General features: G+C 37.5%; 2 protein-coding genes across 2 annotated transcripts in view; one reads left to right on the top strand and one right to left on the bottom strand.

The window, feature by feature from the left end:
• Positions 1 to 27,057, bottom strand: part of LOC129742753 (uncharacterized) — a 400,996-nt gene that overhangs the window by 17,716 nt on the left and 356,223 nt on the right. The window lies entirely within an intron of this gene.
• Positions 12,988 to 14,763, top strand: LOC129744470 (uncharacterized). The gene is made up of 2 exons (XM_055736991.1): positions 12,988 to 13,958; positions 14,224 to 14,763. Exons 1-2 carry the CDS (start codon positions 13,184 to 13,186, stop codon positions 14,295 to 14,297), a joined length of 849 nt encoding a protein of 282 aa, XP_055592966.1. The 5' UTR covers positions 12,988 to 13,183; the 3' UTR covers positions 14,298 to 14,763.

Here is a 27,057-nt window from a genome sequence, read left to right as displayed (position 1 = left end):
CAACCGAAGCATTCTGCAGCACAAACCACTTAACCCACTATATTTGCATACATTAACGAGAGTGAAGTTCTTTATAGCCAGTGTTAGGGTGTGTGTTATTTTTTGCTAAACATACCGGAGCATGCGATCAAATGAAAAATCTCATGTTGGATTTTGAAACTTGACATTGGAATAAAATTCGATTTAAACATTGAATCTAGATATAAAATGTTTTAAATTCCTTTTTTAGTTGAATTTAAGAAGGCAATAACATTATAACGTCACCAATTTTCATTACACTGTACCCGACATCTATTATACAATGGATTTCACCTCTGCCACTTCTGGCAAACGCCAGTACATATCCGACAAAGTTTGCGCTCTTGCCCTTTGTCTTTCAGAAACACTTGCATTCTAAGTACCTACCCTTCCTGTACGACACATAAGAATTCGAGTTATTTTTTTCATGGTTGTAGAAAAACATTTAGAAAATCTCCAAAATCAAGTCGAAGAAAACACATCTCCAACGGATTTGGTGCAACAATTTTGGCTACCGAAACCCTCCAGATTCCGTAAAGGAAAAACCGCGACATAAACGCGACACCCGAAACATGTGTTCTCCTGACTCCGGAAGAAAAGTTGACAATCCCTTGGCAGGATGGAAGCTTATCATCCCAACCGGGGAGCCGAGAGGTCCAAGTTATTACGCTGCTGCCACTCTTCTGGCGATAGAGGATATGCGCTGCCCGGAACAGTGATATGCATTCCATTGCAGCGGTTCCAGGCTACTAACATACATACCAACGTGTGAGTGAGGGTGCAACTGATGAATATAAAGTGCATTTGTTCTGGGATTCTGAGGAATCTGTTCCGGGGATTGGATCCCCCAGAAAGTCCGGCTTACATAACTGCATCCACACACTGATCCCTCTTCTGGAAAGGTTGTCTTATTACACCCACTAAGCTGTCAGTTTTCCAGTTTGTGGAATTGGTCTTTTCAGAGATTTTTTTGGGTTTTGAGTTTTCACAACAACTGAGCTAAGTAAAATTTAAATTTTATTCACAGGCAATGATTAACTTATAGCGTTTTCGGTTATTTTCGCGATGACAGTGTCAATCTTCATAAACAATCCGTCTCCAGGGACGATGCATATCACATTGGCGTTCTTTGCAAAATTTTACTAGTTTTTTTTTTTTAAAGAACACACACATATATGATCTCAGTGAAACTTCATGTTCCTTTGATGAGATCTAAATTCTACTTAGGACTAAAGCGTACATCTTTCAAGGATATAATGGCTAGCATCTTACTTATATATACTAACACCACTACCCCACAGAAAGTGTACTTTGTAAGCCGTGACCGAGACTCGATCTCATGACCTCTGGCTTAGAAGAATTGAACGCTATCCTCTAGGCCACGGTCGGCGGCCAGTTCACTATGAATATTTCATAGTTGCTAGTGCTGGTAACATTAATTTCAATAATCCTTGGGCTATTTGATTTTGCGTTTTTCGCGAATCTTTAATAGTTCATGGTAGAAGTTTTATAGTAACTAGTGCTGGTGGTAACTATTACTAGTAGCTTGAAAATTCCAACATTTATTTCAACAATCCTTGCGTAAAGCTCTTTCATTTGGTGTTTTTCTTGAAACTTTACTAGTTCGTGGTCAAAATTTTAAAGTTAGATACTAGTGCTGGAAGCTTAGGTATAAGTTACTAGAATCTTCCAACATCCTTGCGTAACGCTTTCGTTTGAATTTTTTACGAACATTTTGAAAATTTACTAGGTTATGGTTAATATTTCATAGTTACTGTGGGATATGAGAAAAGGAATTATGTCAAATGTAAAGTCAAACAATGCAACTGGCATCACTATTTGCCAGCATTGTAAGATGTGTCACGATTGATATTTTTCTCGCACTAACCCGCTTAATAAATATTCTACTAGGGCTACTAGAATTCTAGTAGCAGTTCTAGTAGAATTCTAGTAGAATTTCTGCTGGCAGCCAAGTAGAATATGGCCCACCCGTTTCTACTTGGAATGAATTTCCCGATCCAGAATGACAGTTTGAATGAACGACGACCATGTGTGCATATGTGAGTGAACGACTATCGCGTGTACATGTGTGAGTGAGAGCTAAACCTGTACTTCTACCAATGGATTTAATGGATCCAACCAATTCAATGCTACTTAATAAAAAAAAATTTTTTTTGTCCAACATGTTTATTTGTTCAACACTTTTTAAAGTTCTACACAAAAAGCACAAATTAAAAAAAAAAAAACAAACACATAACTTTCTTTTTTAATTTCATCTTGTATCGGGAGCTTCAGTTAGGATTTTCCACCGCCGGCGAGTTGTTGATCAGCAAATCGGATATTAACCACTTGTTGGCTCCACACAGGGACAGTTCCCGGAACCACTTACTTCGAATTATCTCCATTTGCCACAGAATAGAAACCGACATGGTGTTGCAGCTGGAGTAGAAATTATCGTACAACGTCCTTTGCATCCAGGGGCTCTTGCCCGTCGACATTTTTGAAAGTGTCGATTTCCGGGAAACCACTTGGAAAACCGAGCTTGAAATTTTTATACTCCGATGCCGATGCTTAATTCGATGCAGTAGTGCACTATTCTGAAAAAGGTTATTTTCATAAATAACAGATGAAATTAAATAATCGAAAAATTTTCAGCTTACCTGGTTTGGTCGTCATTCCTTGAAATTTCGGCTTAGAAGCAACTAGGCACATAGAAGGCCTCAAAATAGATATTTAGGTGACCATCAAATCGAGTATCTGAAATATTTAATAACCTAAATTAGATCATCTTACATAAATCGTCATAAATCATCACTTACCTAGAAAAGTTTGCTCCTTGAGCTGATGTGTGACATGCTTCTTTCGCCATTTTGTAAAGTTGATGATTCGTTTTTTCTCAGATCCAGTGTTGCCAGTCTAAAATGTGTTTACAGAATCAAATATTTTTTAAAATAAAGTTATAAAAAAAAATTTCCAAAAAAAATGGAGTAGAAAGAATTTTCTGAAATACATAATTTAAATTTTAAACTGAAAATTTCAATCAAAAATCAAAAATTGTATTTGAAAGCAAAGCGAAAATACCTCTATAGAGTTATTTTCAGCCACAGTTATGCAAATAATATTAAAAATTGTGAAATTCACAAAAATATTAAAATTTTAGTTGTTGTTGATAAAGATAACATTATTTTGTTTCTTTCAAAAAATTGATTTTTTTCAAACACTACAGAATTGTTTATAGAAAGGTGATAATTTATATTATTATTTCCATAGTATTCCGATAATTTATACAAAGTTAAAATGCAAAAGTTAAGTCAATATCATAAGGAACTTAACGTTTTTAAAATAAAAAAAAAATAAAATTTATCATAGAATCATTGAAATGCACTTTTTCAAATGAGTGCAATCATTACATTTTGATAATTATAAATTTCTTTGACCTTTTCTTCCTTACCTCCACAGTTTACTTCATATGAAGAGCCTAATATTCTGTAATTTAAGTGAATTGAAGATATTTCTAGTAATACAAATTTAAATCCGAGTTGAAACTTCGCAATTTTCAAAAAATGAAATTTACTGGAGTCATTGCATCGACCATGCTTGTTTTTTAGCCTGGCAATATGGCCGACAGGCAGCCATCCTTAAATCACTCACACTTGCAGGAAAAAAACATGAACAATCAGAAGGATGGTTCATTTTATACGCATAGCATACGCATGAACAAAATTATGTGCAGATGTATGTGTGACAGATTTCAATTCAAGAGATAAAAACTCACAAATACTAAGAATTCCGACTGTTGAACTGTCAGTTAACTGTCAAATATTCACGCTTAAGAAAAGTCAGGTAGAATAATAATTGACTGGGAATCCTCTTCTTCTTTCCAGCGGGGCTGGCAGTGTTGCCACATCGAAATCTGCACCGCTCATTGAAACAATATTTTTCATATGTACCAACTCTAAAATCTGTACCGAAGAGAACAAAGTTTTGCATTCAATGTGTTGATATGTGAAGATTTTGTTTACTTTTTTTAATCCTAAAAAATATAGATACTTAATTGCACATAGTACAGTTTTTTGTTTAACACTTTTTGTGAAACTCATGTAATCATTTTTATTTTCTCTCTTAAAAAACTGACGTTTAAAAATATTTTTCTAAACAAACTCTTCCTAATGTTCATGATGTTTATACATAGATTTATTAAAACGATTTTTGACCGTCATATTTATTACGACATTTCTCGATCCGCCGTTCAATCTTATATAACTTTTCGTTTGAAGGATAGCGTCCAATGTGTCAACACTCAGGCGATTACGAACTTTGGTTTTATTGACATTTACTTGCAAGAAAATCTGCTCAACCACTGCTGACGAGTGGGGCATTATAATCAGATATTTAACTATTTATACCAAATTTGGAAATCTAATTGTTCCATCTTGTACTTCCCAGTAAGGAACTCCTATCGTCAGAATAATAAAGGCTAACTTTTGACTTATTTTCTACAAACTGGATGAAAACAAACGTAGAAACTTTTTTAAATTTTTTTGAAGTAAAAAATCTGTACAAATCTGTACCAAATTTTGAAAACCTGTCATCTGTACGTACAGATTATGTACCAAAAATGAGCTCAAAAATCTGTACCTGTCTAGATAAATCTGTACATGTGGCAACCATGATCATCAGGTCCCGTTACGTAAGCCAGTCGGTTCGTTCGTCTCGTCAGTCGTGCGCCAGAACTGTCGCAAGCTTCTGCCAAGCTGCGAACGACAGGAGATACCTTGATCGGCCAAGCGGGAATTCAGATCGTCGGTTCTCCTGTAGACTCCGCAACGAGCCCCACAGTTACTAGCAACGATGCCACATTTTGATCGGTATTATCAGCACTGACCATACTGACTGGACACTCGATTTCGTTTTCTGGATAATTTTTCCAGAAAAAAAAAACAAAAAAAAAATCATTTTTCCAACAGTACGCAATGTCGATTCCAGAGTGCGCATCGATCGATTTGAAGAAATGCTATCCCAGTTAGGAAATGCCACCCAACTTTAAAAATAAAACACGCAATTTCTACGATAAAATCGGGCTAAACAGGACCATTTTTCCTACAGGGCATTTTTTGTCAAATTTTTCAGGTTCGCCACTTGCCGTCGGTATTGCGAACCTGCAAAAGCAGACAACAAAAAATTAGACAGAAAATGGTTGAATTTTTGTTCTAAGAGTCAAGTCAGTGTGGTCAGTGTTATCAGTGTATCTCTTTCTGTTATATTGAGACTTTTATGGGTAAGAATAAGATACACTGATAATACCGATCAAAATGTGGCATCGCTGGTTACTAGTGCTGGCCAAGGCGTGTAAAGCTTCAGGTGTGTTCTTATACCAATGCACGGAATCGTCCATCTTATGACAGGCAATCGTAATCGTAGGCATGGTAGACGAACAATTCGCTGTCAAAAAACGATCCGTCTCCACCCCCCACCAATGAGAAACTTTTGGTACCCCTTGCCTACTTTTCCTCAATATGCACCCACTCTACGTACCCACCCTGGTGCTGACTGCTGGCTACTTTTTCTAATAGTAAACGTAAAGCCAATTGCGCGCTACCATTTGTTTTAACTATCCTGCTGATAAAATTATTCACACAAATTTCTTAATCGATCCACGGCAGTTTCTTGTAGTTTCTTTCTTCAAGGCCTACACTCGAGATCGTGCACGCTGAGTGCAGGGTTGCCAACATTTTTTTTTCAAATATCAGGGAACTGATGAATAAAAGTCAGACTAAATCAGGCTCCGTTAAAGTAACGGAAGTTCCGCTTTAAGTGAGGACCTTTTTTTTTGGTCATCGCTCCACATTTCCACTTATACGTGTTTAGAGCCTTACTGAATCTAAGCAATCGAAAAATTACCTTTAATTCCCTTTTTTTTTTAAATAAAAATTAAAGGAAACCTTCCGATTACTTTGATTCAGCCACATTTCCACATTTTCACTTCAGCAATGGTAGCTTTTCCAGTTTCTTACTAGCCATTTTTCATCACATTCGCAAAAATCAGGTATATTTTAAAAATCAGGGAAATTCAATGGTTATCAGGTTGTCAGCCTGAGCCTCGAAAGATTAGGCAAATCCTGAAAAATACGGCACATTGGCACCTCTGGCTGCGTGCTGTTCTGTGAGCCAAAAGAGAGGCTTCGCACGCCACTCGGTTTGGACGCGCTGTGCTGTGAACTAGTCGTTCGTGCGCGTGCCTGACTCACTCAGCCGCTCTCGCAGATTTCGGATAGCGCATCTCGTCGACGAGAACGAGTGGAAAAGATTGAGTGAGCGTGTTTTTGTTTTGATCGAGAGTTTGTCAAAGGCCAGAAAGCAAACAGTGAAAATATTCGCTCGAAAGAAATGGTCTACGTGTGCTGCGCGTGTCTAAATGAGTGTATCCTGGGCTCAGGTGGAGCTCAAGGGTTAATTGTCATAAATAGTGTTTCTGCAACGGCCAATCACCAAGAAACACACAATGTGCTTGGTCGATTATGCGTGTGTCACGCTGGCATTTTGTCGTTTGGCCGTTGGTTATTTTTTTCTTTGTCTTGTGATGGGAAAAGGAGAAACGATGAAAGGTTTTATTCCTTCGCAGTTTTTCTACAGCCGGCTTACATACACAGCGCACAGCGCTTGGTCAATTCATTCGAGTATATTCTCGCTGGCTGCCTGGCAATTGGCCGGTGATTGTTTCCATCCTTCTTTGTCTTGTGATGGGAAATGGTATTTGGTGCATTTGGTTTCTCTCAAACATATGTAATGCGGTTGCGCTGGAAAGGCAATGCCAGCGACCACGAAGCTTGATAATACCAATTTAGCATAGCATCTTGTGCCATTTTTCAACGCTTCAAGCATGTCATGATTGGAGTAGAGGCTGATCTGTTGATGTACAAATCTGTTGAATTCATCGGATAGTGGAGAAAAAAATCACCAAACAATTTTCTGTAAGAGAAACTATCTTTATTTACCTCTGACTAAGAAATTTAAGTATAAATACAACTTTTTTTTAAAAGTAGTTCGAACTGTTTATTTAGTGTAAGAAATAAATGGGCTCGTATGCAGTAGAAGTTTTCTTCGACATTCTTACATAACGCTCAGCTATACGACTGCATCTAGCGGTGGCTTCTTTGAAACGTGAACGACACCCACCGAATTATCATTCGATTTCGCTTGACGACATTCCAGCCTGCTCGACAAATGTCTTTAATAGGCTCGACGCCTTTTCAGCAGATCATTTGGTTGCATCCAGGATTGACGAGCTTTTATAATGGCTTCCGGTTTGTTGAGCATCTTCTGTTCACCTGCAGTCCGACGATTCCGATAGTTCTTGGTTTGAAGGCCTCTCTTTAAAATTGATTAACTGGTTAATCGCCGCGATGAATTGTTAGTTGTTTTCATCGACTTTTTTCGGCAAGAATTATAAAAATTCCATTACGTTCTTTCCGTAATCTGAAGAGAAATAACGAAAGTTAGCTATATCAAAGATATTTAAGCACGGGCCTCCCAAGGGTGATCCGGAATATCGTACGAAGCTTCACTATTAGTACATTTGTAAGGATATACACGTTATAACATTTCCCACCGGCTACCTATGACGTACAACATTTCCCACCGGCTACCTGTGAAACAGAATGGAATAGCGCCACGCGCCAGACAGGTGAACGATGGTATGGTATCAGGTGACACACGCGCAACCGCGCAGGGGACAACCTGGACGACGTGGACGACTCGAACGGTGACCGACGCGATGATGGTTATTGCTGACTCGTTAATTATAGTTTAATAAAACAATCAGGGAATCAGCTTTGCTCTTCAGTCTTAGTTTAGGATCAAGTGAATAAAGTTAAAAAGTGAAAAGTGTAACAAAAGTAATAATAAAGTTTTTTTTTATTATGCTCGGCACGACAAGAGCATAACTGGCGCAGTCTGGACTAAGTTGGAAAGTAGTGACTAGTGAAGTGAAGAAAAGTGGAAAAAATCCTAAATCATCATCAACCAGCCACGAAGAGCAGCTCATCCGAATTCAGGGAGAATTACTAGAGGCCCGGGAAACCGTTGACAGGAGGACACTGTTCAGTTTGCGACCCCTAGGGAGGAGAAGCAGCCAACTGGTAACCTACATCCATCACTTAACGAGGCTAAGACTCCGGGAGATGAAGGTCACGATTATCCCGTTAATGTAAGTAAATTTTTCTTTACAAATTACAAGAAGTGACTTAAAACGATCTTAAGATCGAGTGAAAAAAATATTGTGGTTTATCATTCTTCATTTCTCGCCATAGAATTTTTCTTTCATGAAAAGAATAGAAAGATTCGATCAAAATAGAGAAATGGCGGAAGAAATGTCGAGGGAAGAGCTAATCGCTCATTTAAAAAACTTGACAGATAACCAGAATAGTTTGATACAAACAATTAATGAAATGAAAACAAGGGCAGATGACCTATTCATTCATTTTCGGACACCGGATCCGATAAAAAACCTCGCCGAATTTCAAAGGCAACAAGAAAGAAGCACAAGCTTGGGTGGAAGACGTGGAGAATACTCTCGAGTTATTTTCGGGGTATTTACATAGCCCACTTTACCCGCAACTTATAAGGGCTGTAAAAGCCAAAATTATCGACGAAGCTAAGGAAATACTTATTGCTTCTGGAAACCCCAACACATGGGAGGAAATTAAGGAGGCAATCCTCAATTCATACGGAGATCGTAGAGATCTCACTTCACACATTCAATCCTTATTCTACATACAACAAGGAAAAAGGACTATCACTGAGTTTTATAACAAAATAAAGTCAATTGACACCTCAGTAAAGGCAACAGCATCCACAATGGATGAGTATAAAAATGCTACAAAAGCGATCAATTCGTTGATCAGTTTAATAACCGTCACAAGATTCGTGGATGGATTAAATGAAAATGTATCGATGCACGTAAGGAGTTGCAATCCAAAAACTTTGGAAGATGCATACAATACAACTCTGCAATTTTCAAATGCAGCGTACCGAACGAAATTAAACGAAAACAAATTATCTATTCATCAAAAACCACAACCGGGGAATAGCAAGCAATTTATTTACCAAAAACCACAACCGGGGAATAGCAAACAAATCCTCAAGCCGCCTTCAGGAAATTATAGGCAAGGTTCAGGGAAATTTAAAAACATTAAAAACCCGACAATGGACGATGACGTATCAATGAGAACAGCAAAGTCAAGAATAGATATCAACATACATGAAAATAAAAGTAACTCAGAAATCATAAACGAAGATAATATAACTTCAGAACCGGACGACTCAGTAATCGAATCAGACGACGATGATTATTTCGCCGAGGGTGAAATAAATTTTCAGGTGGAAGAGACCGAAAACCAAAAAGACTGACGACAAATGACTTCATACCCTACATAACAATTCAAACATCCAAAGGTGAGATAAAACTCTTGATCGATACTGGATCAAATAAAAACTATATCTCACCAGATCATGTAAACATAGAAAATTGTAAAACCGAAAAAGGAATTAGAGTTGGAAATATTAATGGAAAACACAGCATAAATAAATCGGCATCTTTCGACCCGTTTCTAATAAACAAGAAAATAAAATTTTACGTGTTTAAATTTCACAAGTTTTTCGACGGCTTGATTGGCTACGAAACACTTAGAGATTTAAATGCTCGAATTGATATTCGTAGCAACACTCTAAAAATTGGAAGAAAAACAATTAAAATGTTGAAAAAATTTCCGGAAAACAGCACCATTAACATTAATGAACAAGAATTTCAGTTCATTGCAATTAAAACGAAGAATGATGGAGACTTTTTAATTGCTGACGAAAAAAATTATGGTTCTTTCATTATTTTACCAGGTCTGTACAATAGCGCCAATAAAACGGCTATAGTTGCTATCCAAAATAGCACAAAAAGACCCCAAGAAATAAATTTAACCGAGGCTTTGGTGAACGAAGATCAATTCGAATTAAAAGAATTGCCAAAGCAAATTAACCCTAAAAATTATTCTTTTGGTGATGAACACATGAACGAAGAGGAAAAAAGGGCTTTGAAAAAAGTGGTAAATCAATACCGCGATGTGTTATACATCGAATCGGATAAACTGACGTTTACTCATAAAATTAAACACAGAATCCGTACGGTAGACAGTATCCCTGTACACACCAAATCATACAAGTATCCATACGTGTATGAAGAGGAAGTACAGAAGCAAATTAAAAAAATGTTGGAAGATGGGATCATAAAAGAATCCATCTCTCCCTATACTTCACCTGTATGGGTGGTCCCTAAAAAGGCCGACTCATCTGGTTCAAAAAAATTTCGTTTAGTTATCGACTATCGAAAACTTAACGAAAAAACCACAAATGATAAATACCCCATACCCGAGATATCAGATATTCTCGATAAACTGGGAAGGTCGAAATATTTTTCTACAATCGACCTAGTTTCTGGCTTTCATCAAATTCAATTGAATGAAACAGACCAGGAAAAAACAGCTTTTTCTGTGAACGGTGGCAAATACGAATTTACACGTATGCCATTTGGGCTTAAAAACGCACCAGCAACGTTCCAGAGGGTTATGGATTGCATTTTGAGAGATTTAATCGGAAAATGTTGTTTCGTCTACATGGACGATATCATAATATATTCCAGCTCTCTGCAAAACCATTCCATAGACTTAGCACTTGTTATGAAAAAACTTAAGGATGCCAGGTTGAAAATCCAACTGGACAAATGTGAGTTCTTCAGAAAAGAAACTCAATTCTTAGGTCATACAGTGTCTGAGGATGGAGTCCGACCCAACAGTGACAAAATTGAAGTAATAAAAAATTGGCCGATCCCTAATAACGAAAAAGGAATTCGTCAATTTCTTGGAACATTAGGTTACTACAGAAGATTTATAAAGGATTTTGCTAAAGTTGTTAAACCATTAACCGCATTACTCAGGAAAGACGCTAATTTCACGATAACTCCAGAAATCGAAAAGTGTTTCAAAAAATGTAAGCAACTGCTGATAACAGACCCTGTGTTAATCTATCCAGATTTCACAAAAGAAATCATTTTGACGACAGACGCGAGCGATTACGCTATAGGAGCAGTTCTCTCACAAGGACCTTTAGGAAAAGATAGACCAATCGCCTACGCATCGCGGACATTAAGCCAAACGGAAGAAAAATACTCGACTACTGAAAAAGAGTTTTTGGCAGTCGTATGGGCAGTCAAGCATTTTCGACCATATCTGTATGGAAGAAGATTCAAACTTATTACAGATCACCAACCATTAACCTTCTCGATGACTAATGCCAACCAAAGAATTATACGAGGAAAATTAGCACTTGAAGAATTTGATTACGAGCCTATTTACAAACCTGGAAAACAAAATACTGTAGCCGATGCACTTTCTAGATTAAAGATAGACGAAATCAATTCCAACTCTCAAATTCCTATAGAAGCTCAACTATCGGATACAGACAGTGACAGCGACCAAATGACTATCCACTCAGCGGATACCAGCGACGATTACTACATCTGGGCTACGGAAAAACCTATAAACGTTTTCAGAACCCAGCTTATTCTAAGAATAGGTGAAATCCCAATGATAGTTCACGAAGAAATCTTTCCAAAATACCACAGATTCACGATAGTTCAAAAACAATTCAGTGAAATCGATATAGTGAATATTTTTAAGACAAAATTAAATCCTAGGGGTATGAACTGCTTGCACTGTCCCATTTCAATAATGCAATTGATTCAGGAAACATATAAAAAACATTTTTCTAGTAATAAAACTTTTAAGATTTTTCATTCACAGGTTCTACTAAGGGACATAAAGACGTCGCAAGAACAGGACGAAATCGTGCGGAAGGTTCACCAACACGCGCACAGGGGCGCAAAAGAAAATATATTACAAATTCTTTCGGACTATTTTTTCCCAGAAATTGAAAAAAAGATCAAAATTTTTATTGATAGCTGTCTTGTTTGCAAAAAATGCAAATACGACAGAAAGCCACCCAAATTAATTCAAAAATTCAATGAAACATACAAACCCTTTCAAAAAGTCCATATGGACATATTTTTCTTGAAACAAAGAAAAATGTTAACGGTAGTGGACGCATTTTCAAAATTCGCAAACGTGATCCCTCTTGAGACGAGAACTATCATTGACATCAAAAGAGCAATCACGGAGCACATTAGAATCTTTGGAAGACCAGAAATAATAGTTTGCGACCAGGAACCTAGTTTCACATCAATCGACCTCATTGGATTCTTACAAAATTTAAACATAGAAATTCACCACGCGAGTTCTAGTAACTCAAACGGAATAGTAGAGCGCTTCCACTCCACTTTAATCGAACTTTACAGAACTTTACATCAGAGATACAACGATTTAGAATTTTCCGATTAAATCAACATTTTAGTGGACACTTATAACAACACATTTCATTCCGCTACAGGTTTCAAACCTAGAGATATAGTTTTCAATAGCCAAAACCAAACAAACACTGATGACATCCTCCAAAACTTCAATAAAATGCAATCTGCAATCAAAGTTACTATGGAAAGACGTAGAAAACAAGTAGAAGAGAAAAACAAAACAAAAGACAAACCCCAAGAATTAGAAGTAGGAAAAAACGTTTTTGTCAAAGTTAACCAACGAATCACGAAAGACAAGGAACCATATAAAATCTCAAAAGTTAAAGAAAACAACGACTTAACTTTCAGGGACTCCTATAATGTCAAGATTCACAAAAATCGACTAAAAACATAACCTTTTTCTGACCATTTTGTTTCAGACTGATTGCGCTGACGGCAGCAACCACATACCATGACATAACGACAAGAAATGGACTTTTGACTATAAAACTAGATACAGTAAAAACGAGAATAGGCTACGAAAGATTGATACACAGAATCAGTTTAGACGAGATTAGACAAAACATCGACTATATAGAAAAGTTAGTTAACGCACTTAACATAACAGATCACTTAGAACAAACTTTACGATTCAAAATTAAAAAAGCAAACGAAAAATTAAATGGATTCTACCCAAAAAGATTTAGGAGAGGACTAATCAACGCACTAGGCAAAGCTGTTAAATTCATTGCTGGAAACCCAGATGAAGAAGACTTAATGCTCATCAATAAAAATTTAGAAATTTTAGAAAATAACAGCAACACAATAATTGATAATCAAGCAAAGCAAATTAAAATCAATAGTTTATTTCAAACAACTCTGAATAAAGTCACAAAAACCCTCAAATTAATCAAAGATCAAATCTTCTCTAACGACACACATTTTCGAAAAGATCTAGAAGTTATAAATCTTATATTCAACTTAGAGATATTAATCAAAACACTAGAAGAACTAGAGGAACAAATTGCCTTTTCTAAATCCAACTTTTTAAACAAAAATATTCTTAGTTCTCAGGAGAAAGAATATATTTATAAATTTTTGGTTAATCAACAAATAGACATCAAATTCGAAGAAGAAATTTATAAATTTGTAAAAGCAATAGCTTCTCTGCAAAACAACCATGTTATAATAATTGTTAAAATCCCAAAAGTAGAGCAGAAGGAATATACGCTGATACAACTGGAACCGGTCAACATTAACGGCAGCCAAATCAACACGGACATCCGATACCTAACCATACACCAACAAACGTTTTTCGAGCAAAAGGAAAAATGTTATATTTGCGACAACACATATCCTGTGAAAGATGAATGCATTTCAAGAATACTGACGAATCAACAAGCAAAATGCCCCATGTCCAAACAGCCGGATCAACCGATCATTAAAGAAATAAATGCAGGAACGATATTGGTCAACAGTCACAAAGCAATCAGCATACTGGACTCATGTGGAGATTCTCGGATCATCTCAACACCTATCATTATCGAGACAGGTAACTGCACAGTTACAGTGCAGAATTTTACATTCAAAAACACCTTTCAAACAAAACAAAAACACGAATATCTCACTCCAATATTCGGAAAAGAGATCGAAATAACCAAACAAAATTTCAATCTCGAAGAAGTACATCAAATGCACATTGACAATCTAAAAGAAATACAGAATCTCAAGCTACGCATGACCAACTCACAAAGCATCGGAGGAATAGCCATTGCCTCCATCATCTTGTTACTACTAATCATATCTTGCATCCGCAGATACAAAGCCAAATCGACTGAGCATCAACCTGCACACGAAGAAGGAAGGATTACCTTACAATCTTTCAGCTTGAAACCAAAGCTTCCAGGAGAAGTACCTATTGAGACAAAACCCAAGGACCAGGGAGCAACCCTAAATTCTACATCGAAAGCATTCTTCTCAGCATCAGGATTTACATCGCTTACGAAGCATCAGAAGTCAAACGAGGACGCTTGACACTTGAGGGGGGTGGCGTTATAACATTTCCCACCGGCTACCTATGACGTACAACATTTCCCACCGGCTACCTGTGAAACAGAATGGAATAGCGCCACGCGCCAGACAGGTGAACGATGGTATGGTATCAGGTGACACACGCGCAACCGCGCAGGGGACAACCTGGACGACGTGGACGACTCGAACGGTGACCGACGCGATGATGGTTATTGCTGACTCGTTAATTATAGTTTAATAAAACAATCAGGGAATCAGCTTTGCTCTTCAGTCTTAGTTTAGGATCAAGTGAATAAAGTTAAAAAGTGAAAAGTGTAACAAAAGTAATAATAAAGTTTTTTTTTATTATGCTCGGCACGACAAGAGCATAACTTACATATGAAGGTAAGACTCTTCCGCTTATGATGACTTGAGTTAAGCTACCGTAGTTTATTAAATTTGTTCTATTTTATATTTGTATAATATAATTATTTTGTATTTGTATAATAATAATTTTCAGTTTAACAACACTCAAGAAAAATAAAATAAAAAAGTTTCTATGGCAACGTTTTATATTCTAGCATCACTAGTCAAAACAAAGTCAGTTATTGATCTATTCTTGAACTCTAGACGTGTTTGAGTGGATTTCTAAATTGAGATTCTTTAGTATCCTAATCATATTGATAGGATATTCACAAGGGACACAGATTTTCAAGGCTGCTGGTGAAAAGACAGATTAGATCTAGCGCAGATTTTCAAGGCTGCTTCTACGATTGTTTGTTTATGACTCGGCCACCGGTAATAAGACATATTGGCTAAGGGAGCGCAGATCTTTAAGGTTGCAGCCTCGAAAAAATGTTTCTGATTCAGCCACCGGTAAAAAGACGGATTGGCTCAAGGAGCGCAGATTTTCAAGGCTACTGCTACGATTGTTTTTTTTCATAATTCGGCCACCGGTGAACGATGACAGAGCCGCTGGAAAAGCACAGATTGGAATGACTGTCGTTAAGAATGTTTTTTTTTTGTATTGTTCCGACGCTAGTAAACAAAGACAGAACGGCAGGAAATACACAAATTGGAATGGCTGTTGCTAAGAATATTTTTTGTATCGTTCCGGCTCTGGTAAACAAAGGCAGAACGGCAGAAAATGCACAGGCTTTACGAAAATATTGCAAGTGGAACTGTTGCCTATTTAGCCCACTCAGTTTCAGAAATTGGCAATTTTGACTACTTTTATTATGAAATTATTTTTTCAAAAACTGTAATACATTTTAACAGAAAAAATGCTCTAACGTATACGTATATATAGGAAACAGATGTCCGCTCATGTGCATATAGTTTTCAGACTCCTATCTGTTGGAATATGGAAGAAAATTAGTATTCTCCACAGTATACGGATTAAGCCCACATCTCCCCTATTGTTCTAAGCATTGATTCCGAGATTATACTGGCCTTAAAATATCAACATTTTGCACTAGCTGTTAACCAGCATAACTGCTTTCTAGCTCCTGGTACATCTCGGTGTTTAAAAAAGTAAGAATAAAAAGCGAGAGAAAATGCGATAGAAAAGAAAATGCATTGTAAAATACATACCAGCACCCCATCGATTTTCTATTTGTTATATTTGGCAATAAAAAACACATTTAGATACAAAAATGTAACCAATTTATAGAGAAACACATGCTACGACGCATCTGTTCCTACTTCATAGTTAATGAAAACAAGGTTTTGGAAGCCTTTTATTAATTGTAATGCCTCACGATGCAATGCCAAATATCATTTTAGCTTTATATAGTTTATGTAAATGATTAGATCTAACTCAAAATGTTCAAGAACGAAATAGTAAATGTGAGTAAATCCACATACTTAAAACACATGCTTATGGTTTGTGTCAAGAGGCAGCCGCCAAGTGGCAAAATTTCAAAGAATTTTAAAACCCAACCAAAAGTTAGGCGGATAATGTGAATGTGGTTGGCGGGGAAAAATAATTACTCTTGGTGGTTGGTGTACTGGAAAAGCTCCAACTGGTATGGATGAGTTTTCCTCTCCAGCAGTAACGGCACCGTGATACGATGGCATGAAACGTCGAAGTAAATCCACCATGAAAGGGGCGGGAAATTTGAGCAATCCTTTGCCGAATGTGGGCTCACTCGGTGTTTATGGCTCTTCGCATTGGTAGGAATTTTCCCACACCACATGTAAGCAAGTTTTTCGGAAGCTCTGCGTTCTACAGCAGAACGACTAATCCCCGGCAGGAACTATTGGAAAGCGGAAATCAACTTTCGGTTTTACAACTAGCGGATATTGAGTTTCACGCTATCTTGATCCCGATTGCTAGCAAAACTTTGAAATGGATGAATGAGTGTAAGTAAGCTTAGCGCAACTTGTAATTCTACAGTCTGATTGAATTCAAATGGTTTATGGAGCAATAAAGCTTCAGTTTTTATGCTTCTTTCTTTTTGGAAGAAGTTTGGCACGATATTATGCAGCTTTTGATGGAGTTTATAAACTTTGAAAACAACTATTTGAAAATTTTACAATAATAAGGTTGAGTGAAAATGTTTTATTGTTAGGAAAAAAATATTTAGTGTATCGATCATGCAAACCTCTAAGTCGTTAAAACTGTACCACAAACTCGTAAGTCGATCAAAAAAGTGAAAAGCCGCACAAGTTTCATAATCTATCTCCATCCGTGAACTTGTTCCCCAGATTCCCAGATGGCAAACTTTTCAGTGTCCCGGAATCCATCTCTGCCAAGACATCTCAACTCAGTCATAATACACATTTCCACACATGATACAAACCCAGTGCCCAGTTCCTTCCAGCCACAAACCCATCTGTACTTTTCACATTAACACTTTTTACCGATGGCACCCTTCCTTTTGTGGTAAGTTTTGATAGAAAAACTTTTCCTCAACCGGGATCTTCCTCGAGCGAAACCCCTCCCTCACTGCTGTCTTCCAACTGCAAAAACTCGTTGTCCTTTGATTTCTTCCATCAGCAAGTTGGATAGTTTGTTGGACTTTGTTGCCAATGCTCTGGGGCGAATCCTTCCAGCGAAAAACCGCACCAGAGTCGCTCGTCAGCCACGAAAACAGATGTTTGCGGGTTGATTCCCGGAGATTTTATCCGATCCTGAAGCTAAAAAAAATCCGAAAAAAGCAAGACCCCCGAACAATCTTTCTCACTTTTCAGCAATCTTACCAAGAAAACTGGAAACTGTTCTTTGGTCCGAGAACCGGCGCTAGTGTCTTCAATCTTTGTTGATTGTGTTTAAAAAACCGATGCTTCCCATGAATACTTGCTTGCATCCGTTTGGAGCACAGGCGGAAAACTACTGGCTGGACTTCCGATTTCGGCAGCCAGGGCCAGTGAACTTTTGCCATTTGATCTAATTAGGTGAACTGTAGCAAAGAAATATAGATATCTTTTAGTATTCACGAGAATGAGAGCCTGAGGCGAGGATTTGTGCTAGATGCTCTGGAATCGCTAGATAAAGGTATACGTATATTTTTGCTAGAGCAAGGTTGCAACCTTAAAAAAACTTGAGGCTCATTTCTTAGCCAAATAACCAAGAAATTTATAATCACCAATTTCGGGAAGATGAATTATAGAAAGAAAGCTTATTCCACTTTGTTGTTCAGCTTTCTCAACTTTTCTTGGTGGAAAATTGTAGGGAAATCTTTGACATTTGATAGCAGAAAGACTGAGACAATGAACCTTAGTTAGCTAACCGACTCAGATGGTGCGCTGAGTAAGATATCGGACTGGTAAGCCAAGATGAAAATGTTGCAGGGAGTTCAATTCTCACTGTTTTTTTATAATTTGTACAAAAGGATGGAAATCCCATAAAACATTTTCTTGTTTCGCATGAACATAGTAGCCATGAATGATTTTGCTTCGAGGCTTAAAGGGTGATACGGTCAAAATTTGGTTAAGGGAAAACGCGTGGAAATCGGTGGAAACGATTGTGAAAAAATCAAATTAAATTTCTTTTTCAAGTTTAATTAGTATAAAATTCAGGAAAATATTCTGTTAGGCTTCCGCTTTTCCAAATCCATCCGCATTGTCGGGCCTTACGCTTAACCCCTGCCATCAGATTGTGTACAGCCACCTTGTCCACCTTCTTAGCCGCAGAAAGCCAGTTTGCCTTGAACTGCTGCTCGTCCTTAGCAGTTTTTTGGTCTTCATTAGGTTCCGCTTGACAATAGCCCAGTATTTCTTAATCGGGCGGAGCTCTGGCGTGTTGGGAGGGTTCTTGTCCTTGGGAACCACCTGCACGTTGTTGGCGGCAGCCAATCCATGGCCTTTTTAGCGTAATGGCAAGATGCCAAATCCGGCCAAAATAGTACGGAACAATCGTGTTTCTTCAGGAAAGGCAGCAGACGTTTATTCAAACACTCTTTCACGTGAATTACTTGGTTGACAGTCCCGGAAGCTATGAAAAAGCTGCTTTTCAAGCCACAGGTACAGATGGCTTTCCAAACCAGATATTTCTTCGCGACATTTGACAGTTTCATGTGCTTGAAAATATCTTCTTCCTTTCCCCTTCCTTTTGCCGTATAAAACTCCTGTCCCGGAAGCTGCTTGTTGTCGGCTTTGACGTAGGTTTCGTTGTCCATTACCACGCAGTCAAACTTCGTCAGCATCGTCGTGTACAGCCTCCGGGATCGCGCTTTGGCCGTCGTATTTTGTTTATCATCGCGATTTGGAGTCACTACCTTCTTGTTTAGTTCGGCTCGTTTTTAGGCTCGATGGACGGTTGAAGACGATACACCCAGCTTATTTGCGGCATTCCGGAGAGAGAGGTTAGGGTTTCGCTTGAAACTCTTTGTCGTCTCAGTGGCTTCCGGTTTTCGATTTCCCCCCGATCCAGACTTCCTGGCTGTCGTCAAACGTTCCCCAAACACTTGAATTACATTTGTAACGGTTGATTTGGCAACTTTTAGCGATTTTGCCAGCTTTGCATGCGAGTAGCTCGGATTTTCGCGATGCGCGAGCAAAATTTTGATACGCTGCTCTTCTTCCTTGGACGGCATATTGACAACTGAAGAGTGAATTCCAAAATCAAGATAGGAGCAACATTCTACACACACACCTTCAAAATGAGGTGTTCAGGTTTTTTAAATGCAAAATTGAAAGAAACCACCAATGACCAATTTTTGACCGTATCACCCTTTAGTTAAAATATTAAATTTGTATGAAGTAAGTAAAATACAACAATATATTTATAGTCTTCTGAAAGTGCATGCGAGTGGAAAAACGATAAGCTGTAGCTCCATCAGACTGCTCAGGCCAGTTAACCATAAAACCTTAAATGTTAACCATGAAAAATAGCAGGTTTCACGCTGATTCCAATCCTTCTGTTTCGTTTTCGTGAACTTTTCATCTAATATATGATGAATTAGCTTGTTTGCTACAATATAAATGAAGTAAAACATCATTCGAAGCCATATAAACTGCCGGCCAAAAATTCGGTTTTTGATCGTTCATATCTCAGCCTTCTTAGGACATATTTAAAATCTTCTGATCTCATTTGAAAGATAATGAGCAATAGCTATTTCGGAGGTATTTTGCTCATAAATATTGTTTTATTTTTGCACCAAAAACTTAACCTAAAGCTAGAACATTTTCAAAAAATCGAACTCAATATTCAAAGCCGATCATCTCGCGATAATGTGAACCCAATTTCAAAATTTGAGCTGCATTAAAATCCGTATTCTAAACTTCTCAGAACACAATCAAAAAATTGTGTGCAAAAATTAAGAATGTACTTTTAATTAATAAAATAGATACTTAAGTCATCGTTCAAAAGTTTGGGATCATCCCTCTGTATGATGTGTCGGCCATAAGTTTGAGATCATTCTTTTAAAAACATGCAAATTTATCTCATTTATATCTTTCTCATCTAACATCGTATTGCAGATATGAAGGGTGCATTTGAAAGACTTTTTTTTTTTTTTTTTTTTTATTATAGAGACTTTCAGCCTTGGGCTGGTTCGTCTCTTATTTGAAAGACTAGGAATTGTTGTTTTTTAATAAATTCATTCAAAAATTATATTTTAAAGTGATAACCATAAAAAAATTACCATAAAATTAATTGTTTTTTTGAAAATTCACACTTATGATTCTGATTTTTTTATGGTTATGGATTTAAAATATAATTTTTAAATGAATTTATGAAAAAACAACAATTCCTTAGCTTTTAAATGCACCTTTCAGATCTGCAATACGATGTTAGATGAGAAAGATATGAATGAGATAAATTTGCATGTTTTTAAAAGAATGATCCCAAACTTTTGGCCGATACACCATACTAGGGGTGATCCCAAACTTTTGAACGATAACTTAAGTGTCTATTTTATTAATTAAAAGTACATTCTTAAATTTTTGCACAAAATTTTTTGATTGTGTTTTGAGAAACATAGAATAAAGATTCTAATGCAACTCAAATTTTTAAATTTGGTCCACCCTATCGCGAGATGATCGGCTTTGAATATTGAGTGCGATTTTTTTAAAATGTTCTTACTTTAGGTTAAGTTTTAGGTGCAAAACTAAAACATTATTTATGAGCAAAATACCTTCAAAATAGCTATTGCTCATTATCTTTCAAATGAGATCAGAAGATTTGCAATATATCCTAAGACGGCGGAGATATGAACGATCAAAATTTGCATGTTTTTTAGCGGGTGATCCCAAACTTTGGCCGGCAGCGTATGTCATATATAGGTTAGTGTATTTTTGAGAAAGAATGACATGGGCCAACCTTCCCCGCTGGTGTGACAATTTTCCCCTATCACTAAGGCTGGAACAAATATCAATTTCTTCTTTTGAAACCCCCCCCCCCCCTCCCTTCGGAATTTCCAAAAAATCCGAGGGGAGAAATAAATAAAGTTTAAAGTATATCATGGAAATTTCGATAAAAAATTCAAGTATTCGAAAGATTACAAGTCCAAATACAAATTTTAGAAGATGGAAGCAATTTCACCATGTGTATTCTTGATTTAATTGAATTTTTCGATAAAAATATTACTTGATTTATAGGTTTTGTGCAATGATATAGTATGCAATTTTGTTGCATACAAGTTTTTGTGCAATTTATTCCAAATCATTTGTTTTTCACATTATATTTTATTGACCCCCCTCCCCCCTCTCGCGATGTTCCAACTCCGAGTGACAAAAAAAAGGATTTGAAATTTGTTCCGACCTAATTGAGTTCACATAATGAATGGTTTATAGGTTTTGTGCAATGATATAGTATGCAATTGTGTTGTATACAAGCTTTTGTGTAGCAATTTATTCCAACCCCCCTTGCGATGTTCCAACTCCGAGTGACAAAAGAAGAATTTGAAATTTATTCCGGCATAATTGAGTTCACATGATCAATGATTTTTAAGATGAATTTGATTTTAACATCGTTGATGTGCCTCGCATTTGTATTCACATAGACTGTCGCCCTAAACTTCGGTTGGCGCTACTTAGAATTTCTCCTACAACAACAGTTTTTTTTAAATTGTATCATCTTCTCTTTAGAGATGATTTGACACTTTCTGATCTAAAGTTTCAAAAGAAGCTCAAGTCTTTCAATTCGTTGCCTTAGAGTTTTGGACCTCTTCAACTGAAAAACTAGCCCCCACAAAATGTTGAAGGTGCTCTGGCTGCGCCCTGCGGACTGTGTGGGAAGAACGGAAGGAATGTTAGTTATATATGTAATTGACTCCGGTTTACTTTACTGGTAAATTAGAGATCTCTATGATCCACCCATAATCCTGGGGAATTTTTACAGGTAATTTGGGGAAGATAAACCCTGAGAGATTCTAGGTCAGCATTGATTTTAACGCCGCAGATGTGCCTGGTTTAATTGCGGTGGGGTTTTTCAGGCGAAAACTTTGAAATCCAATGCCCAGATTTTGCCGGGGTTTGAGTTTAAAATGTTCGGAATTGCTCAGCCCGGATACGTCAGGAATAAATCTGGAAAGCTTACTATATACCATCATTGTTGGTACTTTGAGGCATTATGGCTAGTTAGCTTCCAAAAATGGTCAAACACTTGATATTGGCTTGTGTTTTCTTTTAATTTTTCATACAAACTCGCTTTGATACAAGAAATCACTTTTTTAGGTAAGAAGCAACTCGCATGTATCTGAGGTACCAAAAATTTAGTATGATACTAATAATTTTTCCAACAACGCCAATGTGATGTTTCAACAACTTTAAAACTTTTGATGCAGAAGTCTTCTGTGAACATAAGCAAACTTTTAAGAATCCATTGTCACTCTGGGTGACGGTACTAAAATCATTCAGAAAGTTCTTCCACATGATGTGGCCCAACACTGGAATGGGTCGGACACATATTGTTCCTCATTTTATTTTTTTAAATTTCCTGTCAGATGAATCAGTGTCTGGACACGGAACCAGAGATGCCAATGTGCCTGATTTTTCAGGCATTGCCTGATTTATCGAGGCTCTGATTGATAACCTGATAAGCCATTGAATTTCCTTGATTTTTGAAAATATGCCTGATTTTGCCTGATTTTTGCGAATGTCATTAAAAATGGGTAGTAAGGAACAGGAGTAGGTACTACAGCTGAAGTGAAAAAGTGGCTGAATCAAAGCAATCGATGACCACAAAAAAAAAGGTCATCACTTTGACCGAAATTTCCGTTACTTTAACGTTGCCTGATTTTGCCTGAATTTTATTTCGCCAGTTCCCTGATTTTTGAAAAAATGTTGGCAACCCTGCACGGAACAGAGATGCAACTCAGATATTATTGTTGTTTGTTTAGCACACGCTCCTTTATTTTAACTCAAAATTAAGTATGCCCGAGGTTCTATGAACTTAAAGTTAAGTACCGTTTTTTCTCCTTGCGATGGTTCAAAACGGAGTTCGAACTGCGAACTCAAAATTGATCCCTTTTTTTCCTTCGGCGAGGGAGCAAAGCTGAGTTCAACCATATGAACTAAAAATTGAACTCTCTTTGTTGGACTGAAAACACTTAGCGAGTTCAGTTCCAACCAGAACAGCAACCAACGAACACGTCGCAAAATTTTGTCGTTCCGGAACAATTACCGGAAGACTATGAAGGAATGCATGTTCACCGTGTCAGCGTAAAATTCTGTCCGTCATTGTCATCATACGGTGAGCGGCTTGGAATGTCCGGAAACTTCCGGATGTTGTTTACTTCCCGTAGGAAGTAACATCCGGAAGTTTTCTTTGACCGGGAGTGTCAAAACTTTCCACCGCTCTGTAATTGCAATGCAATGTACCGGGACAGCAACATCCGGGTACAACAAATTTTAATCATCCTTTAATTCCCTGAAAATAAGCTACCCTCGAAAAAAAGGATAAATTCGAGTTCGGCTGCTTAGTATTGAGTATGCCTATCAGAACTTAGTTTTGCAACTGCCCAGTCGAACTAAAAGTTGAGGGTTGCCACTGAAGAGCTGCTTTGAACCAAAACTACTAAATTTTGAGTTTAAAAAAAGGAGCGTGTATGATTAAGGTGTCCAATTCCCCTTATGGTTATCTCCTTTTTACTTTTACTTCTAAGTTTTTTTTTTTATAATTTTGCGACTTATATTTTACTCTGTTTTTACATATAACTGCATAGATTTAGAAACTCCTAACGCGCCCTTCTGAAGCTATCTCGAAAGTTTAACGACATGTTGTCAGGCACTTCTAGCGTCCGTCGTCGCCGGTTGTCGTCGGCTCTTACGGCATTCGAGTTACTAAAACGCGAATGCACTCCCTCAGGGACCTAGCTAATCGTTACAAAAACCAGCAACGGAAGCTGCATCACAGTACCATGCCAAGTTCTGGTGCGCGCATTTTGCTTTTTTTGCTTCTCCTGCCAAAGGTTGATCCCCCCATTTACGAAGCTTTTGTTGCTCCAGCGCCAGAGCATACATTTCATCATCGTTGGGCACATAAAGTAAGCACCGCAACGCGACTAAAACATGTAAAAAATACAGAACGAAAAAAAAATTCCATCCGATACTACATTTGTCCATTTTCGGGACATTTGACCAACTCCCCAAGTGTAAAACACAGGCACTGAACCATCGTGATGGGTGGCGTACTTTAGGGTGTTTTTCCTCGGGATCGAAAAAATGCTGTAATTGTAGATTACATTGCATCCTAGGTCGTAGGCACACATCTGGGAGAACGCAGTTGTACGGCGGAAAATCGGAGCCTTCCGAAAAAAAATGCTTCGTCTGCATGCGTTGACGTCCATCACTATGTTGTCGGGTCCTAATCCTCACTTTATTCGGTAGGTTGGGCTGCGTTTTTTTTTCTCATTTTAGCCAAATGCCAAGAATTGTGCTTTTACACTTCACCGTATCGTTCCCAAAAAACCAAACCCGAGATGACGAGTCAGGAATTTTAGGATGCTCTCACTATGGATAATGCGGCAAAATTTCACAATAGTATTCTGTCCTGTAAACGGTTTGCCATTCATTGTTGTTGCAGGGAAACTTCATGAATGTCCACCATTGTTGTTTACTGTGAGTGACGCATCACTTCATGGGATATGATACGCGTTCTGCATGCTTGCAGGTTATGGCACAACTAACCTCAGCCATTGAGCCGATCCTAACGGATTGCACTAATAGGCTTCGGTATAAAAAAACCTAATCCCGGTTTCGATTGAAAACTAAATCGGCGAGGAAATATTGGCTTTGATTCAATAGGATCATAGTTGATTTATGTTTTTCTATCATTGTTACACGATTGAATTAATTTTTATTTTTTCAAATATGAACATAAACCTTAGTTGTTAATCCTCCTTCGTCCTTCAGACCCCATAAATGATTGTTCCTTTACCCTTCTTCGTCCAAGAAATATCCCTGTTTTTTTCAATTTAGGTTATTTTTTTTTTATTTCTGTTTAAAACCATCCCAAATGATTAGATTTTCACCCGTTAGTGTTGGATACCCGCATAAACAAGGATTGTAACCTAACGTTCTCTACAATAGTCGTTAAACGATTTGATCAAGTGTAGCAAAGATGTTTAGTAAACGATTATTCAAATTGTAAAAAACATTGGTCAAAACGTGAATTCCGAATCGACAGTATTTTTAATATGTCGTTAGGTTATGTAACTGTTAAAAACTGTTAAAATACTTGTATGGGAGAACTGTTCAACAAGCAGTTCGATTAAAGTCCAAAAACCAATTGTGGAAAACGTATTAAGAACATTGAACTGTAATCGTTATATGTAGTTTGTTTTGTGGATCTCTTTCATCTAAACATTTACGGTTATAGTTCTGCTACAATTTGACTTAACTAAATTCCAACGATATGCAAACTATTTTAGGGACCGTTCAGGAAAAAGCACGCACACAAACGCAAAAAATGAATGCAAATTTGAAAATTTTCGGATAAAGAATAGCATTCATTGGCTTGAATTTCATCATTTTTTTGAATTATTTACCTAACCACAAACTAGCTTGCTCCAGGTGCCTATTTTTGTTCTGCTTTATCCTGTTGCAATTTTTTTTCAGCATGCATGCCTTGTAGAATGTTCCGGCGCCAGCCAATTATTGTGGGTAAATTATCCGTGAAGATTTTCGTCGACATCGATTCAATTGCTGAAATGCAGAGGCACTTTCACCATGCAGAGTGACCAAAACGCCAATCATATGAAGCTGCACCACGGAGTAAATCTTGTAAAACTATGAGGGCTCCAACAACCTAAAACATTAGAACCGGGATTATCGGATTTGTTGTAAAAAGATTTTATTTTCACTTACCTGGTACAAACAGTAATGCCTTTGGGTGTTCGGCGAGATGATTGCTCGCCTCTTCCAGCAGCAAGTTTAGGGAGAAACGACCAGGAATCTATGCGAATGTGCTAATCGGTAACGAGAACAAAATTTCAAACTTCCGGAGGTAACAAAACAATTTGCTACAACACCGTTGGCTTGAGTGGTGCCAGGTGCGATGTTTCATCGATATTTGTACAAATATTGAGATGCGAAATGTCAATGTAAATGCTACAGCTGTATATCACTAGAATAGAATGATCATGCGTAATAATTATTAATAAGTTAACTTAAGAATGCTATGATAACATCAATAAATTCGTCTTAAAAATTCCGTTCAATACCGGTCAAAGTTTTGAATCGAGAATACTATCGCAAATTGGATGTTTCTATGTCGCCTGTTTGTAATTATGATAGCTCTATTATACAAAACATCCAAAGTATAATATAATATTTTATCAGTGTCCGTCATTAAAGTGCTAATCGTTAATTAGTCAGCTACTTTTTTGATGACAAATTTATTTTCTAATGCGATTTATGTTTAAATAACGGATATAAAAACTCCACTAGGTGCAATTATGGCTAGTGAAGTAGACAATGTGCAACTCGAGACCCCATACACCCAACCTTCGGGTAGTGGTCATATCACCTCTTGTCTGCAACTCCGATTCTCTACCTCCCCGTGGTGCTAGCTGGGGTGCGAGCAACCTTAGCGGAGATCGGGTACCCAACCCCGGTGGATGCTTTGGTCGCATGCAGAATGAGTTAGGGGGCTTCGTACGCGTCTGTTCTCCATGTTAGGGGCGGCGTGCGGAGTGCAACAACGTCCTGGTGGTGTTCGGGACCCAAAACAGCAACATCACGACGGTCCTCCT

Source organism: Uranotaenia lowii, chromosome 2 (assembly GCF_029784155.1).
Source record: "Uranotaenia lowii strain MFRU-FL chromosome 2, ASM2978415v1, whole genome shotgun sequence".
Taxonomy (NCBI): Eukaryota; Metazoa; Arthropoda; class Insecta; order Diptera; family Culicidae; genus Uranotaenia; species Uranotaenia lowii.
The sequence above is the reverse complement of the archived record's forward strand: the minus strand, read 5'-3'. Positions and strand labels throughout refer to the sequence as shown.

What these genes read in the sequence shown, in the direction of transcription:
- LOC129744470 (XM_055736991.1), top strand. Translation starts at nt 13,184, where the DNA reads ATGCTCATCAATAAAAATTTAGAAATTTTAGAAAATAACAGCAACACA. An exon ending in ACCTATCATTATCGAGACAG is followed by an intron (nt 13,959 to 14,223) that starts GTAACTGCACAG and finishes TTGCATCCGCAG; the next exon opens with ATACAAAGCCAAATCGACTG.